General features: G+C 44.1%; 2 protein-coding genes across 2 annotated transcripts in view; one reads left to right on the top strand and one right to left on the bottom strand.

Moving 5' to 3' along the window:
• LOC126251977 (brefeldin A-inhibited guanine nucleotide-exchange protein 1) overlaps positions 1 to 894 on the bottom strand; it is a 261,180-nt gene extending 260,286 nt beyond the window's left edge. The window contains exons 1-2 of the mRNA XM_049952749.1: positions 706 to 894; positions 242 to 423 (exon numbers count right to left, since the gene is read on the bottom strand). Of these exons, the coding sequence (XP_049808706.1) occupies positions 242 to 423; positions 706 to 829 (306 nt within the window). The 5' untranslated portion in view covers positions 830 to 894. The remainder of the gene's footprint in view (positions 1 to 241; positions 424 to 705) is intronic.
• A 426-nt stretch (positions 895 to 1,320) lies between these two features.
• Positions 1,321 to 20,635, top strand: part of LOC126251976 (cylicin-1-like) — a 73,159-nt gene continuing 53,844 nt past the window's right edge. Inside the window, exon 1 of the mRNA XM_049952748.1 lies at positions 1,321 to 1,589. Coding sequence (XP_049808705.1) covers positions 1,410 to 1,589 — 180 coding nt within the window. The 5' untranslated portion in view covers positions 1,321 to 1,409. The remainder of the gene's footprint in view (positions 1,590 to 20,635) is intronic.

Raw genomic sequence — 20,635 nt, 5'->3', positions numbered from 1 at the left:
CTAAGCAGCCAAGTTCCTAATATTCCTTGGAGATTATTTAAATAAGATTAATCACAGTAGTGTTTCATCACTGGAGCATCTATACATTAGGCTACAATTACAACATATAAGGGTATCAGTGTACTTTATCATGAAATCATGAATTTGTCTCAAGATTATTGGTGCTTTAAAGTAAAGTACACATAAAATCAACTATCTGTGTAATTAATTATATAAATAAGGATCAACACTCCACACTTACCTGAAGGCAATCAAGGGCTGTCACAATAATCCTTGACGCTTTGCTTTGGCATGCCAGTTCGAATGGGAGGAAATACTTCTCAGCTGTAATAACATTAGCGGCATCATTCTTTGGTAATGGGAGTGCCGAAGAAGAAGTGGGGTCCACTTGACCACCATCTTTCAGCTCGTTCTTTATTTCTTCTGTAATTTCAAAAGACCTCATAAAGTGATATGCACTACAGATGAAGAAATATTTGAAAAGACTTTGAAGGGAAATACGGAGAATCCCGTCTTCTATAAAATTGCAGCGTAAACGTCATCCTTCCAACACGAACTGGATACAACAATCTGGTTAACCCAACTCATTTAGCAATTTATACCGAAGAAACGCAAAACTGTACACAATTATGCAGCACCTGCGAATATACTTATAGAAACAAACTGTGTATGTGATGCCTACGTTAAATAAATATGCATTTTTACCTAATGCCACCTCACAAGCTCGTTTCAACTGAGAGTGGTGCGACCGCTTTATATCCTTGTCGCTCAGGATCTTTTCCAAGGCTCGCACGATGAACATTTCCTTCGTTTTTAAATTCTTTTGCATCGTTATGTACACGTTCACTAACTACATTCTGCGCGTCAACAACACACACTCCCGTCCGTCCACAACGCCATTATTCTAATCAATCAACACAGGATATGTTGCGATACAGCAAGAGACAACTATCGATCCATGGTCAGCAGAATACATCGATGGTAAACATGTTTGGGTATAGATACAGTTCTGAATGAGCTATAATTTATTCTGTACACTGACAGGTAAAATAATCTCATTTAAAATGGTAAAAAAGATAATTAACATTTCGTCTACGTAAATAGTGATGAGTTGTAATACAGAACTTTCCCTTCCTACTGTTACAACATCTACGGAAAACATTTTAGCAGATTTAACTTGCGCTCTGTTTCCAAAGCAGCTGTGAAGAAAAAAAAATTTATGTAGTTTATAGTCGTGTAGCACATTGAACTTCTGAGACCTGAGACCAATGTACGCTTCAATAAGATCTTTGTTTGCTACGTCAACACCAGTAGGGTACGTCAGAACGCGTCATAACATCTGTATGTAGAGTAGTTGGCACAGTGGACGCGTGGAGAAGCGTTGTTGTGTAGCGAAGAGAGCCAATGCGATGGAGCTTTCCGAAGTATTAAATACACAGTATGCCATCCCTGTCGGGTTTGTGTTGCTTTGTGCTGTTTTAGTGTTTGCTTTCGGATTTAAGTCAGCTGAGCAACCAAATTTTGATCAGCTCTCCCATATTATCGATGAGCGAAAACCATCTGGCAAGAAAAAGAAGCCAAAGGACAAGGTGCTGTTTCATTATTACTTAATTTAATACTTGCATGTCATTGACAGACCTACACGTCGTCTTTATTAAACTGATTTGCTGCTTTGAAAAGAGTAACTACTTTCCACGTTGCAATATGGTTGTGTCTAGCAAAGCAATGTGGCTCTTTTATTGTGTAGATTTCTAGCCAAAAATGAAATTGCATTATTCCTTGTGACCTCACAGTCGCCTGTCTGCAAGTATAGCTATTTATGAAGATTTCTGCAACGAGAGATTTCAGTATTTGTCAGTCTGTCTACACTTTGTGATTATGAATGTAAAGTCTCCCACACTCCCCATTGTAAGCGTATTTTTGTATACTTTTTAGTAGTTCTGATAAAAAAAAAGAGAATATATTGCACCATTTACACATCCGAAGCGGACAGGCACTACAATGAGAAAAACTGTGAGGAGCCATTCTTCTGTAATTACACCATAATGCAACTTTGTAATGGCAATTTAATTTCCTGACTATTTTATTTATTTTATATCTGTTTTGTTGATGTAGTGTAATTATAATTAGTGTTTTAATTTTTCTAATGTTAGTGGAGAAACCTAGCAGGTGGTATGTGTTGTAAGTGATTTGCCCACCGAAATTTGCCTATTTCACTGTACCGTAAAAATGAGTACTTCTTGCTCTACTTTAGGTATCTCATCACCTGTAAATTATTATATGATGAATAGACATCAAAGTTCCTGATTGAGTTTACCTTCCCAGAGGATTATATTTTTTTATATAATCCATTTATCCATGTTAGAAATATTGTAAAGTATTTCTCTGAGTGAGTGTTGCATTTTAACTAAAACATAGCAAGACCATCTTCATACCAGGAAGTAACTCTGAAATGAACAAAGTAGGCCAGGAGAAATACAGCTATTCACCTTATGCAACATGTACATGCTTATGGGTGATGCATGGAGGTGATGTGCAGAGCCACTGTATGTGCTAGGAGGCCCCTGTCATCAACTGCTAGCTAGTACAGACATGCTCCACATGTAACCGATGGCTGTAGACATGCTGCATTGTTACTTTGTACTGTATTACTTACTTAATGTTACATAAGTTGAGTAACTCTGTTATTCTTGGCCTGCTTTCGTAATTTCAGAATTACGAACATGTTCTTTATATGACTGAAACCAGATCCCTGGAAAATAGACATCATTTTCAATCGAGACTGATTTTGTTAAATAATGATAAAAGATTATTATTGTCTAGTTATAACTTCAAAAATTGTTGTTGAATAAAGAATTTAAAGTAAAGTGCAACATTAATACACCACTCAAGAGTAACAGTCTTAGGGAAAAGATTGATTGCTATTACCACTGTAAAGATGACACACAGAGTTGCAAACAGGCACAACAAAGGCACTGTTACTATTTTAGCTTTTGGCCAAAACCTTCTTCAGAAAAGGAAAAGCACACATTCATTGATATTCCGACCTAGAGTTTCCATTGTTTGACACTCAAGCGTAATGTAATGTAAAACTATGAACAATGTTGAGCTAACCTAGTAACGTAGACAGGCCTTAACTTTCTTATACTTAACAGTAAAGAACATTCAGACATAAACATTCACATGCAGCTCATAATAAAATAGCTACTTAATTGGTCTTTCTCTCCTCTCTCCCCCCCCCCCCCCTCCCCTCCCATGTTTGGATGGATCTGGCTTCCAGAATGTGTGATGATCAATGGAGTGATAGATGAATAGTCTGTTCTGGCATTGCCAGGTTTCTTGTCAGGGATCCACTGCCCATTGTCCAGTTTGCAGATACTAGCATTGGAAATGTAGAATGCCAGTTCGAGGTGGTAGGTGGAAATTGTATTTTGGGTGCCATTGACACTGACCCCAATTTTCTAGAATTTCTAACTAAGGGCTGTACATGAGCTCTCATACAGTAGTTGTAGAGCCTGTTCATGTGTCCAAAGGTAAACAAGTATAAGTTTCTCTCAGTGTGATGGACCAAAGTTGATTAATGCTTGAACACAGTTGCAAAGTCTGACAACTCATTGAGATCTTTAGAGGTATTACTATGGAATTAACCAGGATACCAAATTGCTTGGCAGTAGACCAGTTCTAATGCTGTAGCTTTAAAATATTAATAGATGGTAGGATGGAGACTTAGGAAAATGAGTAATGTTGGTCTCCAATGTTGCTATTCTTGGCACCATAAAGACCATTAATAGTTTTTGAAAACACTTAACTAAGCCATTTGCTGTTTAATAGGTTACAGCTTAAATATGGTTAATGCCTAACAAAACAGTGATTGGTTGGAATAGGGAACACTTTGCCTGCTTGCCTTGTTTAGTGATGATAGAGAGAGGCACTCCAAAACAAGCATTCCATCAGCAAAGAGTCATGGTGGCAGTGATGTCAGCTGTGGCTTCAACCATAGGAAAAACTTCAGGTCAGTGGCTGAGGCAGTTGCTGGCAGCTAGGCAGTTGTCATGTCATTTGGGTGTTTAAAAGTTGAACAATTTCAATGTTGATATGGAAAATCCAGGATGGAATGTAACAATATTATGAAAAGGAAAGTTGCTACTCACCATACAGCGGACATGCTGAGTTGCGGCTAGGCACAACAAAAAGACTGTCGCAAATAAAGCTTTTGGCCAGTAAGGCCTTTGTCAAAAATACACACACACACACACACACACACACACACACACACACACACACACAGTTTCAGGCAACTGAAATGACAGTGGTTTCAGTTGCCTGAGACAGCAGTCGTGTATGATAGTTGCATTTTTGTGTGTGTGTGTGTGTGTGTGTGTGTGTGTGTGTGTGTGTGTGTGTGTGTGTGTGTGTCTCTGTCATCTGTTTTTGACAAAGGCCTTACTGGCTGAAAGCTTCGGTCTTTTTGTTGTGCTTATCTGTGACTCAGCATCTCTGCTATATGGTGAGCAGCACCTTTCCTTTTCATAATATTGTCAATGTTGATACGTTCAATGTGGATATGTTCAAACCATAAGTTGGGTAGGTCAAACATATCAAGCGGTATAATGAGATGGCACGTTATCTTATTAAATTTACATGTCACATACTAGTGCCGAAAAGCTTTGCTGTGCGATCTCTGGAAGGAGACAAATTATATACCAATGAGATTGCCTGTTGACAAAATTTTGTGGGGGGACAACTCGGTGGAGTCACACAGAACGATATCACTGTTCTGAGGCAACTCAACTAACCTCTCTGGACCTGCAGTTAGTTCACTCTGATCGATGTTTGTGACAACATGCTTTCTACATTGTAGGACAATAAAATATATTTGAATGGAATCGTATGACCTGTTAGTTGTTGTTATACATAACTACTGTCCTGAGTACCGTACTTCCTGTATTGTCCCCATCTGTGGAGGACATTTTCAATAGGGATCACAGCTTTGTTGAACGTCTGATTCACACCCTGGCTCACTACTGTCAGTGAGTAGCGAGCCAGGGTGTGAATCGGACGTTCAACAAACCTATGATCGCCTTGAAAATGTCATGCGCGGATGGGGACAAAACATTATGTTTTGAAGTGAAATCCCTTAGACCACAGCATAATAGCCTGGAATATGTTATTAATTGTGACAATTCTGGCTGTGGAAGTTCACATTTTACGTAAATGATCTAGCTGAAATATCACAGTAGACCTACAGTGGTATGTTTGAATGGAGCTGCTGCGTTTGATGGAGCTGTAAAATAGACTGAGCCATGACAAGTGCTTTGTAACTGAGCTTGCACGTAATTGTGTGTATGCAGGTATGAGCCTCTGACAACACATTCTGTTGTCCATCGACGTTGATGTTAAGTCCTGAACTACACTGTTGTTGTATCTCAGAGGTGTTATGCTTGTACTCACCTAATATGCAGAAGGTTTTATATGTCTTCGTTCTCTGCCTAACGGATGGACTTTGATATGCCTCACTCCCATCAGATACTTGGAAGGCAGCCGGCCGCGGTGGTCTAGTGGTTCTAGGCGCGCAGTCCGGAACCGCGGGACTGCTACGGTCGCAGGTTCAAATCCTGCCTCGGGCATGGATGTGTGTGCTGTCCTTAGGTTAGTTTAGGTTTAAGTAGTTCTAAGTTCTAGGGGACTGATGACCATAGAAGTTAAGTCCCATAGTACTCAGAGCCACTTGGAAGGCAAGGGCTTCATATCTCGCTGTTGGATACCCGATGAAAGTGAGGGGATATGATTCTGATAATACCGCTGCATACTTAGAAGGGAAGTGTGAAGGTAGAAGGAAGAATGGATGCTTGGAGTTTTGGGGTTGGTTCATTGGTTGGTTTCATCATCCATGGATCCTTTGCATGATAAACCATAATGATGTGCAAGGAGCCTTTTATATTAACATCACCAATTATTTTGTAAATATGGCTACATGCTGATCATTTACAAATCAATAAGAACTACAGATGCAAGTTAGTAATTTCTTCCCACTCTCTTTTACAAATTATGATGATAGAAATTAGTCTACAGTATAAGAGTTATCGAGGAGAAACTTTTTCTGTTTGTTTTCAAATTTTACTTTTCTGTCTGTCAGGCATTTTATATCATTGGGAGAGTGATCAAAACATTTGATTCCAGCATTGTGCACCCCTTCTTGTGGTAAAGATAATCTTCATATGGTGTAATGAATGTCATGTTTTCTTCTGATATTATAATTATACGGGGCAGTCAAATGAAAATAAGGTAGATGGTAAAAGTAAGTAAACTATTTATTATTTCAAAACTAATCACAAAAAGTGTTAACACATTTATCCCACTGTGAGACAAGATGGTCAATGCCGTAATGAAAACTGTTTTCTGTTGCTAATGGAACCAAGATTGTACTCAGGCATGCACCTCTTTATCTGAAGCAAATCTGCAGTCACGGATGTTGTTTTTCAGGGCTCCAAAAGCATAGGTATCATTTAAGGTGATATTGAGACTGGATGAATGGTGTGTAATGGATTCATAGGGAAACTTCTCCAGCATAGGGCAAACTTGAAAATGTGTGCAACTGTAACTCAAACTGCTGTGGTTGCATACAGATCAGATAGATGTCTGTACATCTTCTGTGATTTGTTTAAGTTCTTAAGCTAGAATCTTCTCCCAGCTCTAACTCAGATCATGTTACAAACATGACAATTCCAGTGACCATCATCAATAGTAAGACCATTGTCTTTAAGTTTGGGGTAGGTCTTTTTGTGCCCTTGGGTGACATAGAACTTCCTCCCTTTAAGTGTGATATGAACATTCTGATCACTTGCTAAGGTCTAAAAGATTCCTTTTTAAATCTGTCTCGTAAGCAGTTCTGCAGGACATATGTCTGTTGGCTACAGGCAGACATTACTGCCAGCCACATAGTACTGACAGAATTCAGGGACCCAAGAAAGTAAATTCATGTGTGTTAATATTCTACATGAACTCATTAATAAATGGCTACAAGCTGCATACTTAGCGTTGCCTGGATATGTACTTATTCCAGTCTTCTGTTAGTCTATCTCCTCCACCCCCATCTCTCTCCACATTCTCACCTTCACTCCAATAGGAGGTTGATGGTTCTTATCCCCAAGTATTTCTTTCCAGGTTGTTAGTAATATGTACAAAGTTTGGTAGAAATTGAACCAGGAGTTTAGTAGGAGCTTTTTACCTGTGGCTTTGCCCACATGTGCACTTGTCACATATATTTAGATGTTGCTGTTGTGGTTTTCAATCCAAAGACTTGTTCGACGCAGCTCTCAATGCTACTCTCACATATTTCACTTATATTTGTACACATTTCATCTGCACCTCTGGTGATTTTCATCCACCAGTTTCGTTTTCACTTAGTGTTAATGGATACATTCCGTGGTATATGTGAATACTGTCTGCAAAATGTGTTGCAAATAGTTGTAGTAAACAACTAACAAAGTAAAATACAATGCATGGTGTGGTAGTTTTACTGCATGAACAGTGAAAATATAGTAAGTGATAAACTTTTCTCTCTCTCTTTTTTTTTTTTTTCTTTTTTCTTTTTTTTTTTTTTTGGGGGGGGGGGGTTGTTGGCAAGAAAAAGTCTCATTAAGGTCTGAAATTATGTGCAAAGTTTGTTGCAAGTCATTAAATGCTCTCATTCTCAAATACTGGATGAATATTGTCTGGCAATTCCCATGCATTGTGAACTATGATACTTTCTCACCCCCACCCCTTTGAGAGAAACATGGTTCTTATCCCCTTTCTCCCTCCAGTGGTTCTATCCAGACAAGAAGTGATATGTGTACCAAGTTTGGTTGAAATCGATCCAGTGATTTAGGAGGAGATGCATATACATACATAATCACACATTTATAATGTATATGGATTTAACTATATACGACACCAAATTACCTATATAAGATTCTATATAAAACTTGTCACAATTGAAATACCCATCCATTGTCTGACTTTGACAAAAAAGCGTATGTTAGTGGCTTGTGACATGTGGCCTTCAGGCATGTGGCGGAATATCATGAAGCAGAGTGGACTTGCTATTATTTTTCCCCTTGGGGAACATATCTGAGGTGTTGTTGGGAATGTTCTGCATTGTCTGTTGGTGTCATAAGAACAGTCTCACCTTTGTTTTTTGCTCCCTTTTCCTTTCTTTGTTTCCCTTCTCCTCTCATTCCTATGCTTCAGCGTTTGAGGTTCCTCTTTTTCTTCTTCCTACCTGTGTGCTCGTGAAGGCCGGCCCATGCATCTCACACATAACAGGTGACTGGTTAATGCATAAGTACCAGCCCCCAGCTCCAGGTCGACAGTAGGCTTCACACGTATCCCTGGTACAGGGTAGGCCCAGGGAGGGGTGATGCCTGAGCTGCAACCTTCCCAAATTGCCAATTGGTCCCTCTGTCAGGTGTTCGAGAGGTATCACCTAAGATGGGTGCGCCTCTTTGTTAAGGGGTCCCTAGTTGGAAGGAGCATGCCATCTGGAGACATTGGCAATCATGGGGGATTTTCTCGCAATGTGTCGATCATCTTCCCAACCAACGTCTACGAAACATAAACGTAATGAGGCTAATGATTAAAAGACCCTTCTTGCTGCACCACAGTTCCTCATGGTCTCACCTACTGAAGACAGGCAGTCCTTAGCCACAGTAAATCCGTTTATTATTCAGAAAGGTGTTGATGCAATTACCGGCCCTGTGAAATCCTGCTCTCGTTTACAGGACGGCACTTTGCTCTTGGAGACTACTTCTGATTCTCAAGTACAACAACTGCTTACTGCCTCATCGCTTCTCCATGGCTACCCTGTTCGTGTTGAGACCCACAGAACTTTGAATTTTTCCCATGGTGTAATTTACACCTGGGTGCTCGATAGTATAACAAAGGCCGAAATCCAATCTCACCTCTCTGATCAGGGTGTCATTGCTGTCCATTGTGTAAGGACAAAGATAGATTGCTCCTCAGTGCCCACCCACACTCTTCTTCTCACATTTGATATAGTGGTTCTTCTGTCCAAGATCAAAGCAGGCTATGAAATTATCACAGTCCGGCTGTACTTTCCAAACCCAGTGCGCTGCTACCAGTGTCATCGTTCCAACCACACTAGAATGTCTTTGTCGACACCCAGCCAAATGTGTAACCTGTGGTAGGGATGTGCACAAGGGCGATTGTCCGCCTCCTTCTCACTGCTGTAGTGTTACAGGCCCTTTGCTGTTCCTTATCTATATAAATGATTTGGGAGACAATCTGAGCAGCCGTCTTAGGTTGTTTGCAGATGACGCTGTCGTTTATTGACTAATAAAGTCATCAGAAGATCAAAACAAATTGCAAAACGATTTAGAAAAGGTAACTGAATGGTGCAAAAATTGGCAGTTGATACTAAATAATGAAAAGTGTGAGGTCATCCACATGAGTGCTAAAAGGAATTCGTTAAACTTTGGTTACACGATAAATCAGTCAAATCTTAAGGCTGTATATTCAACTGAATACCTAGGAATTACAATTACAAACAACTTAAATTGGAATGAACACATAGAAAATGTTGTGGGGAAGGCTAACCAAAGACTGCATTTTATTGGCAGGACACTTAGAAAATTTAACAGATCTACTAAGGAGACTGCCTACACTACGCTTGTCTGTCCTCTTTTAGAATACTGCTGTGCTGTGTGGGATCCTTACCAGATAGGACTGACAAAGTACATTGAAAAAGTTCAAAGAAGGGCAGCACATTTTGTATTATCGCGAAATACAGGAGAGAATGACACTGAACTGATATAGGATTTGGGCTGGACACAATTAAAATAAAGTTTTTCGTTGCGACATGATCTCCTCATGAAATTCCAATCACCAGCTTTCTCCTCCGAATGCGAAAATAATTTGTTGACACTGACCTACATAGGGAGAAACAACCACAATGATAAAATAACAGAAATCAGAGCTTGTACAAAAAGATATAGGTGTTCATTCTTTTCGCACACTATACAAGATTGGAATAATAGAGAATCGTGAAGGTAGTGCGATGAACCCTCTGCCAGGCACTTAAATTTGCAGAGTATCCATGTAGATGCAGATGTATCAACTACAATGACAGCCATGCCGCCGCCTCTCGGGATTGTCCCATGTATGTTGATGAGCGGTCTGTCCAAGAGCTCCGGGTAAAGGAAAAATTGCCTTACCAGTTGCTCGCAAGTTACCGGCTAGTCTCAAACCCTGCATTCTCCTGTATGGCACCAATAGTTCTGTTCTTGTTACCCCTTGCTCCATGAAGGACATGGCCACGCAGACACGTGACGCCCAATTCAGCTCTGACTTCGTTGTGAAATCGCCCAGTGTCAAGGTAGTATCTCCATCCCCCTTTCCAGCTGTACAACAAGCCATCAAACTCTAGCCTCAAGAGGCAAAGCCACCAGCTACCAACTGGTATACCAGAAAGGACAGAGGGAGTACTCCCGTGAAGACTTCCTCCGTCTCTCCAGCCAAACAACACCTGGTCTTCCTCTAATCGGAAAGGCTCAAAGAAGTCCACCAGAGGCAAATGGTCTTCTCTTCCATCAACTCAAAAATCCTCTTCGACGGTGTTGCCACATGATACCTTAGCCTGGCTTGTCTCCATGTCGCCGGTGCGCACCACCAACCGTTTCTCAGTGTGGAACTCCACAGACTGATTGCACAAGCAAGCCAATGCTTCTGTGGACCCCATGGAGCAGAATCGTCGTCCTTCTGTGCCCTGTGGTAGTGACTCTTCACCAGCTGTAACTTGGCAGCTGCTGAGGTGACACCCCTACATCTCTTCCTCATCACGACTCTCCTCCAATGGAATGCTCATGGTGTTCGGTCCCACAAAGAGGATTTATGGCTGTTTTTAGCATCGCAGCATCCTCTTATACTCTGCCTTCAGAAAACGAAAGTGCTCCCTCACAACAGCTTTGAGATTTCACATTTCTTACCAATTCATTTTGACCTTCCCCCTGAGGTCAGCATTCCGTCTGGTGGGGACGTCATACTGCTCATACAGGATGACAGTCATAGTCAACCCACCTCCCTGACTACGACTTTTTCTCTCTGCATCATTTATGTCACTCCATCATTCGATGTCATCCGGGCAGACTTCCTTCAGCTTATGGGGCAGCTACCTTCCCCATTTTTTGCTACTTGGTGACTTTAATGTGCATCATCCAGTTTGGCATTCTCCCCGAACCTGTCAGAGAGATGCCCTCATGGCTGATATTTTTAATCAACTCAACCTCTTCTGCCTTAACACTGGAGCACCCACTTTCTTTTCCGACTCCTCGCACACCTATTCCCATTTGGACCTATCCTTCTGCACTGCCGAGCCTGCCCATAACCTTGAGTGATCCATTCTGTCGGACACCTAATCGAGCAACCATTTCCCGTGTGCTGTCCGTTTGCTGATCCTACCCCATCCGTGTGCATGCCCAAATGACAGCGTACTAAAGCTGACTGGCAGCTTTACTCCTCCTTGATGACCTTCAAAGAACAAGATTTCCCCAGTTGGTATGACCAGGTGGAATATCTCACAAAAGTTATCCTTACTGCTGAAGAACATTAAATTTCTCGCATTCCTCTTTACCACGCCGTGTCCCAGTCCCTTGGTGGACTGAGGCATGCCACATTGCAGTTCACACACAGAGACGTGCTCTCCGCATTTTTAACTGCTATCCTACAATGGCAAACTGCATTCGTTATAAATAGATGCGTGGTAAGTGTCATAGAGTTCTTTGGGATAGCGAAAGAGGTTGCTGTATTTCATTCACTGGTTCTTTTAACAGTTGCACCCCTTCCTCTGTTGTGTGGGTCAACCTCTAATGGCTCTCTGGGACCAAGATACATTCCCCAATTTCTGGCCTGACAGTAGCAGACGATGTCATTGTGGGCCCTATTGCTATCTCCAACACCTTGGGCCATCATTTTGTGGAAGTTTCAAGCTCTTCCCACTATCACCCTGCCTTCCTCAATTGGAAACAAGTGGAAGAGGCTCGGGCGATAACCTTCTCTTCGAATTGTCAGTGCCACAATGCCGCCTTTACTATGAGGGAGATAGATCATGCTCTCAGTTCATTCCAATCCTCTGCCCCAGGGCCAGACGCCACCCACATTCAGATGTTGCAGCACCTTTCTCTTGTGGTCAAGCACTTTTTGCCTAACACGTACAACCGCATCTGGGCAGAGGGCACATTTCCCGGATGTGAAGCCACCATCATACCCATACCTAATCCTGGTAAGGACAAAACCTTCCTTCTAGATACTGCCCCCATCTCTCTTACCAGCTGTGTTTGCAAGGTGATGGAACATGTGATTCATGCCCGGCTGGTATTGTGGCTCGAGTCACACAATTTACTGATGAATGCATAGTGTGGATTTTGAGTGCAGCGTTCTGCACTTGACCATCTCGTTACTTTGTCCAACTGTGTCTGCGGAAATCGCAGACTGTGGCCATGTTTTTAGATTTGGAGAAGGCCTAAGACGCCTGCAGAAGAACTGGTATCCTCCATACTCTTTACACTGGAGGCTTCCAGAGTTTTCAAGATGTGTGTGGGCTCTGCCTTGTTGGAGACCTTTATCCAGGAAAACGGTGTGCCTCAGGGTTCCATTCTGAGCATCGTCGTCTTTGCAATTGCCATTAACCCTATAATGGCCTGTCTCTCGCCGGGCATCTCTGGCTTCCTTTTTGTTGACGAACTTGCCATCTGTTGCAGTTCTCCACGGATCTCCCTCACTGAGCGGTGTCTTAAGTGATGTCTTGATCATCTTTACTCCTCGAGCATCGACAATGGCTTTCGTTTTTCGACTGACACAACCGTCTGTATGAATTTCTGGCAATGCAGTTGGTTTCTCCCACCATCTTTACATCTTGTGCCTGTTGGCCTTCCATTTTGTTGAAACTACGAAATTCCTGGGGCTCATGCTCGACAGGAAATTCTCTTGATCCTCCCATGTGTCTTACTTGGCAGCCCGCTGTATGCGGTTCTTCAATGTCCTACGTGTACTCAGTGGTACTTTCTGGGTGCCAATCGAACCACCCTCCTCTGTTTGTACTGGTCCCTTGTCCATTCGAAACTCGATTATGAATGCTTTGTTAAAGTGTCTGCACGTCTATCCCTCTTACACCATCTCAACACCATCCACCATCATGGCCTGTGTTTGGTGCCTTTTACCCTAGGTCGGTTGAGTCTGTATGCAGAAGCTGCTGAAATACCACTGTCCTACTGCCATGACTTTCTACTCAGCAGATATGCATGCCGTTTGTCTTCCGTGCATGACCAACCATCCTATGTCTCCTTCTTTGATGATTCCATTGCCAGCATGGGGAGTGTCCTTCTTGTGTGCTACCTCCTGGAGTCTGCTTTCGGCACTTGCTATGGAGGCTTAACTTCACACTACCTGCAACTTTCCTGGTCGGTGTGAACCCTTCACCACCTTGGCTTTGTGAAGTGGCCCATGTTAACCTTGGCCTTTATTCGCTTCCTAAGGACACTACTCCAGCGTCGGGCTATTGCTTTCAGTTTCATGATCTCTGCATGGAACTTCGCGATTCTACCTTTGTGTACATGTATGACTCGGTCTGACCATGGGTCGGGTGTGCCTTCATCATTGGCACCTATGTCTTCCAATATCAGCTTCCGACATACTGCTCAATATTTACAGTCGAGCTCTTCGCACTGTATCAGGTCACGGAGTACATCCGTACCTTTCAATTGTGTCCTCTGCTCAGACTCACTCAGCACCCTTCAAAGTCTATGTGCATTTTACACCACCCATCCCTTAGTGCAACAGGTCCAGGAAATCTGTCACTTGCTCACTCTTGGTGGAGCCAGTGTGATGTTTCTGTGGGTTCCTGGTCATGTCGGTATGCCAGGAAGCGAGGCTACTGACACTGCTGCCAAGGCTGGTGTCATTATACCTCAGCCTGCAAGTTCCTGTATTCCCTCTGATGACCTGTGTTGCCATCTGTCAGGAGGTGGTGCCCTTTAACTATTTACATTCCCGCCTGGGTTTGTCATCTGAGTTACCAGCCGTTTTAACAATGACGCGTGGGTTGTCGACCAAGTTTTGCTTTTTATCCACCAAAGCAATATGGTGAAGGCCATTTAATTTTTAGTTCTGTACCTCCATTTCTGCATGGAGCTGTTTTTAGCCCGTTTTCCCCATACTTGTTTTTAGCTGTCTTCTATTATGTCAATTGGGACTGACATGTAGTCACTTTTTAACACCTCTTTGTCTTTGTGTTCTATAGTTATGACTTGGGTGTGTATGACCCCAGTTGTTTTTTTTGTGCCCTGAAGCAAAACAAATCCAAAAACCAACATGCCCCATAAGAAGTCATTCAGAGGAGTGGCCAGGAGTGTGCGGTAATAGTTTGCAAAGGTGAGAAATTGTTGCAACTTGTAAACTGTTGCAGGCTGGGGGTGGTAGGTAATGGCTTTCACTCTCTCCTGTGGTGGCTGAACTGTTTGGTCATTGATGATGTAATCCAGGAATTGAATTTCTGATGCTTTGTGTTCAAAGTTCAGTGGGTTGCTTAGTAAGCTGTGTGAATGGATGTATGTGAAGATTTGCCATAAGTGATCCATATGTTCAGTTTGAGCTGGTCATCACCAGAACGTCAAGAGAAGTGGTGGTGGTAGTGGTAGTGGTGGTGGTGGTAGTAGTAGTAGTAGTAGTAGTAGTATGTGGACATGTCCTAGTATTACAGCTAGTCATTCATATATACAGGCATTTACATACTTGTGTGCCTAGTTTAATAAGGCTAAGGGTATGGCCTTACAATAGGAACCACCACAACATTTGCCTCGGGCATGGATGTGTGTGATGTCCTTAGGTTAGTTAAGTTTAAGTAGTTCTAAGTTCTAGGGGGCTGATGACCTCAGATGTTAAGTCCCATATTGCTCAGAGCCATTTGAACCATTTTTGCTAGTTGGACACTTCCCAAGTATTTAGGAATACGTGATCTGTCGGCAGATAGTTAATGCAGATGCAGATATAATGGCTTTTTGTAATTGGTTGGTGGATATTTTATCAGTGCCATTAAGATCTCTTCCAGTTGCTCCCAATGTGCAGAGAACCACTTTCACTACTTGATCCCAGAATCATTGTAGGGCAGTACAATCTTCAAATCATCACATCTGCCAAGTTTTTAAAGTTGTTTCTCATTGTTTCTGTTAATGGTCATCGACGACGACGACGACGACGATGATGATGATGATGATGATGACAGTGATGATGAAACTCTTGTTACAGTTTTTAGTGAATGTGTGCTGTTTGTTATCAAAGTAATTTTTCACTGTACTGCTGGACAGGTACATTGTAATTGCATATATGAATAAATTTTGGTTATGTCTTTAATCTCATTGTGCACATTACTGTATAATTTTATTCCTTGGCAACAAATGTTTTCAGTTTTATGTTCCATCTTTCTTGGTAAATGATGAGTCTGTATCTTGACCTATGGGCATGGAGATAGCTGTTTGTGCAGTAATTATCAAGGTTATTTTTTGTTAGTTTGTAAATGTACAAATGGTGTAGTAAAATCCTCCATGTTTTGAACAGCCTTTACAGTGAACCCCTTCAATATTATTGCTTACTTTTCTTATGGCCCTGGTCTTTAATTTCAAAACTATGTACATTTGGTCCCATAATTAAAAGATGCTGTCTCTTACTCTAATGACACCACTCGAAGGGCATAAGATGCTGAACACGTTGTTTGCGAGAATCTGTATGTGTTCATACAACTTCAGCTGAGAATCGTTATTCATTTCTAGAATTTATTTGCTACTTTGTCTATAGAGTTGCCACTACATTTGTCATTGAAATTCATGGCATCTGTTACCTGTATTTTCACTGTATTGCGTATTTACCAGATTTAAAGTTTTTTGGTGTTTTAGTTACATTTTTTGCAAGCAATTTTGTTTGGTCAGTGAGTATAACAACACTGTCAACTGCAGAGTAATGTCCACATGACTAACACTATTGGGAAAGTCACTGACATATCAGGAACAGTATTGGTCCTTACCCTGAGAAAACTATATTAATGTATTTTGGTTTTGTTAGGTGTTCTAGTAAAACCTTGGCATTGTTTGACATTTGTCATTCCTTCTCTGTCCCCCCAGGGGATCCACAACTCTTTTGTGGATACGTGCGTAGCGAGCACGGGACCCCGAGCTAATGTGGCCCTCCTTCCTTTCCGGGCTGCATATCTTCCCTTTCCGCATCCTTCCCCATCCCCCATCTTCGCCCCCCCCCTCTCACCTCTGGCTCTTTCCTTCCTTTTCTCCCCCTCTGGGGGAATGGTTTGTGCCTACGTCCGGAGACGGACGCTTGTAAATGTACCACATTCTTCGCCTTCCTTACTTGTAAGTCTTCGTCCTTCCTTTGTCCCTCTCTTTTCCTTACCTCTTCTCTCTACCCTTTTCTCCGCTGCGGCGTTTGAGACCCTCTCTTTCCTTTCCCTTTCCCTTTCCCTTTCTCTTTCTTCCTCCCTGTGCGTGTCTGAAGGCCGACCCACGCACTTCCATGCGTAGCCGGTGACGGGGTAACGCGTAATTCCCCGCCCCGGGTAGACAGGTAGGACACGTACGTACCCCCTGGTAACGGCCAGGCCCAGGGAGGGGTGATTACCCGAGCTGATACCTTCCGAAAGTGCCGATTGGTCCCTCCGTCCGTTTGTCGGGAGGTGTGACCTGAGGTGTGAACAATCACCTAAGGCGGGAGTGCCCTCAGAGAGGGCCCCCACAAGGGAGGAGCGCGCCATCGGAGACGCCGGTAATCATGGGGGATTCTTCCGCAATGGTTTCCTCATCTTCCACTATGTCTGCTCACAAACGTAAGTTCACCGAGTCTCAACCACAGTCAGTTCTTCCATCGTTGCCACAGTTCCTTGTTGTTTCTCGGTCTGACGAAGGTCACGACTTCTCCACAGTCAACCCTTTCATAATTCAGAAAGGTGTCGACGCAATTGCAGGTCCTGTAAAGTCTTGTTCCAGATTACGGAATGGCACCCTGTTGTTAGAAACACACAGTGCCCTCCAGGCACAAAAATTGCTGCGTACCTCACTACTACACACTTTCCCTGTCCGGGTGGAACCGCACCGTACCTTAAATTCCTCGCGTGGAGTTGTTTATACACGCTCCCTCGATGGACTGTCTGACGAAGAAATTCAGCACTACCTGTCAGACCAGGGCATAACGGCTGTTCATAGGGTTATGAAAAGGGTTGACACGAAGATCATTCCAACCCGCACTGTCTTTTTGACATTTGACAAAGTGCAACTCCCATCGAAAATCAAAGCAGGCTATGAGATAATTTCCGTTCGTCCTTACGTCCCAAACCCTACGCGTTGCTATCGGTGCCAGCGATTCAATCACACCAGCCAGTCCTGTTCTAATCCGGCCAAATGTGTTACGTGTGGCAGGGATGCCCATGAGGGTGCTTGTCCACCTCCATCCCCTCGCTGCATCAACTGTATGGGTGACCACGCTGCTTCCTCTAGAGATTGCCCAGTTTTTAAGGACGAAAAGCTCATCCAGGAAATAAGAGTGAAGGAAAAGGTGTCGACCTTTGCTGCTCGGAAGTTGTTCGCCAGTCGACAGCCCACCGTGCCTCAGACAGGCAAATACAGCACTGTCCTTGCTTCTCCTCGGCCAACAAAGGAGGCGGCCACGCAGACTTGTGACCTCACCTTTAGTGCCACGGTCGTCCGATCGGCCAGCGCAAAGATCGCCCGTTCAACTTCACCACTTTCGCCTGCCCACTCTTTGGCTCACCCTTCGTCGGGTTCTGCTAAATCTCGAGCCCAAAAGTCAGACACCAAGTCTTCGAAGAAAGAGCATACTCGTGAAGAGTTTTTACGTACGGTAACTTCACCACCATCGGTTCCTCCTTCCTCTAAACCTCATACTTCCAAGAAGGCTACAAAGAAACCCAGTTCCTCTCCTTCTCCGCCAAGGCGTGTCCCATCCACAGCGCCACCTGGCGGAAATCGCTCTCGGCCGTCTTCTGTGTCGCCGAGGCGCACTGCTGGTGGCCGGTCAACCGGCCGATTGCTGGTGGCAGGAGCTGCTCCTGACCAACCTATGGATCAGGATCTTCTGCCTTCGGCCGAATGCCATTCCATGCTGTCGGTCGCAAGCTCTGAGCAGTCGTTGAGTTGACAGCACCCTTGGTCACATTCCTCCATTTTCTGTTCACCCTATGTCCATTATCCACTGGAATATCCGCGGCATTCGAGCCAATCGGGATGAATTGTCGATCCTCTTACGATCCTACTCGCCGGTCATCTTCTGTCTTCAGGAAACAAAGCTGCGTCCTAATGATCGCTTTGTTCTCCCTCATTTTCAGTCCGTCCGAAATGACCTCCCCTCTGTGGAAGGCACTCCAGCCCATGGAGGACTCATGATTCTTCTCCATGGTACTCTCCATTATCATCCAATCCCCTTAGACAGTTCCTTCCAAGCTGTCACCGTCCGTCTTTCCCTTTCTGGATACACGTTCTCTCTTTGTACTGTATACATTCCATCGTCCACACCAATGGCACGAGCTGATCTCCTTCATCTTCTTGGTCAGCTTCCACCCCCCTATTTGCTGGTTGGGGACTTCAATGCCCACCACCCGCTTTGGGGATCTCCACATCCTTGTCCACGTGGCTCCCTATTGCTAGACGTCTTCCACCAAGCGGATCTAGTTTGCCTCAACACTGGGGTCCCCACGTTTTTGTCTGCCTCCACGACAAATTTATCTCATTTGGACCTTGCGATCGGTACTGTTCCGCTTGCTCGGCGCTTCGAATGGTTCGCCCTTGATGATACACACTCGAGTGACCACTTTCCATGTGTCCTTAGGCTGCAGCCTCAACTGCCATATATGCGCCCGCGACGCTGGAAGTTTGCCCAAGCCGATTGGACACTTTTTTCGTCTCTAGCGACATTCGATGACCGTCGCTTTCCCAGCGTCGACGATGAGGTCACACATATTACCGACGTTATTCTTACAGCTGCGGAACGTTCCATTCCACGCACCTCCGAATTGCCCCGGCGCCCCCCAGTTCCTTGGTGGAACGAGGCATGCCGTGACGCAATCCGTGAGCGGCGACGTGCTCTTCGCATTTTCCGTCACCATCCTACTTTAGCAAACTGTATCCGCTATAAGCAACTCCGTGCGCGATGCCGTCGCGTCATCCGCGGTAGCAAGAAGGCAAGCTGGCAATTCTTTATTAGCTCCTTTAACACCTTCACTCCCTCCTCGGAAGTTTGGAGTCGGCTTCGACGGTTCTCAGGCGCGCCTAGTTTCTCCCCGGTCTCTGGGCTCACTGTCGCGCATGATACCTTAGTGGACCCCGTCGCAATTTCTATCTCATTGGGTCAGCACTTTGCTGAGATTTCGAGCTCTTCAAATTACCCGCCAGCGTTTCTCCCGAAGAAACGTGCAGCGGAAGTGCGACCTCTTGCTTTCTCCTCTCAAAATCGCGAAAGCTACAATACTGTTTTCTCCATGCGGGAACTCCAACATGCCCTCTCTTCTTCTCGCTTCTCCGCCCCTGGATCGGATGGTATCCATGTCCAAATGTTGCTGCATTTATCAACCCATAGTCTGCGTTACCTCCTTCGCCTTTATAATCGAATTTGGACCGACAGTAACTTTCCCAGACGATGGCGGGAAGCTATCGTCGTTCCCATTCCGAAACCTGGAAAGGACAAACATCTCCCCTCTAGTTATCGCCCCATTTCTCTCACGAGTAGTGTCTGTAAGATTTTGGAGCGTATGGTGAATTACTGTTTAGCTTGGTGGCTGGAATCCCGCAGTCTTTTAACACCTGCCCAATGCGGATTCCGAAAGCATCGCTCTGCAGTTGACCATCTTGTTGCTCTCTCCACTTATATCATGAACAATTTTCTCCGGAAACGCCAAACAGTAGCAATATTTTTTGATCTGGAGAGAGCATACGATACCTGTTGGAGGACAGGCATCCTCCGCACACTGTTCTCTTTGGGCTTTCGAGGCCGGCTGCCCCTTTTTCTTCGCGAATTTATGGCAGAGCGAACATTTAGGGTGCGGGTGAACACTACTCTCTCCCGCACTTTCTCTCAAGAAAACGGGGTACCCCAGGGCTCCGTGCTGAGTGTTGTACTGTTTGCCATCGCTATAAATCCAATTATGGATTGTCTCCTTCCTGACGTCTCGGGCTCCCTCTTTGTGGACGATTTTGCGATCTACTACAGCTCTCAACGGACCAGCCTTCTTGAACGACGTCTTCAAGTATGTCTCGATCGCCTCCACTCTTGGAGCCTCGAAACCGGCTTCCGTTTTTCTCCCAGTAAGACCGTTTGTATTAATTTTTGGCGACGTAAGGAGTTTCTTCCGCCCTCCTTACATCTAGGTCCTGTCAACCTTCCGTTTTCAGACGTCACTAAATTCTTGGGTCTTATGTTTGACAGAAAACTGTGCTGGTCCTCCCACGTTTCCTATCTTTCGGCTCGCTGTCTGCGAACGCTCAACGCCCTCCGTGTCCTGAATGGTACCTCCTGGGGAGCGGACCGAGTGGTCCTTCTCCGCCTCTATCGCGCCTTAGTGCGCTCGAAATTG

The sequence above is a fragment of the Schistocerca nitens genome, chromosome 4 (genome assembly GCF_023898315.1).
Source record: "Schistocerca nitens isolate TAMUIC-IGC-003100 chromosome 4, iqSchNite1.1, whole genome shotgun sequence".
Classification (NCBI taxonomy): domain Eukaryota; kingdom Metazoa; phylum Arthropoda; class Insecta; order Orthoptera; family Acrididae; genus Schistocerca; species Schistocerca nitens.
The sequence above is the reverse complement of the archived record's forward strand: the minus strand, read 5'-3'. Positions and strand labels throughout refer to the sequence as shown.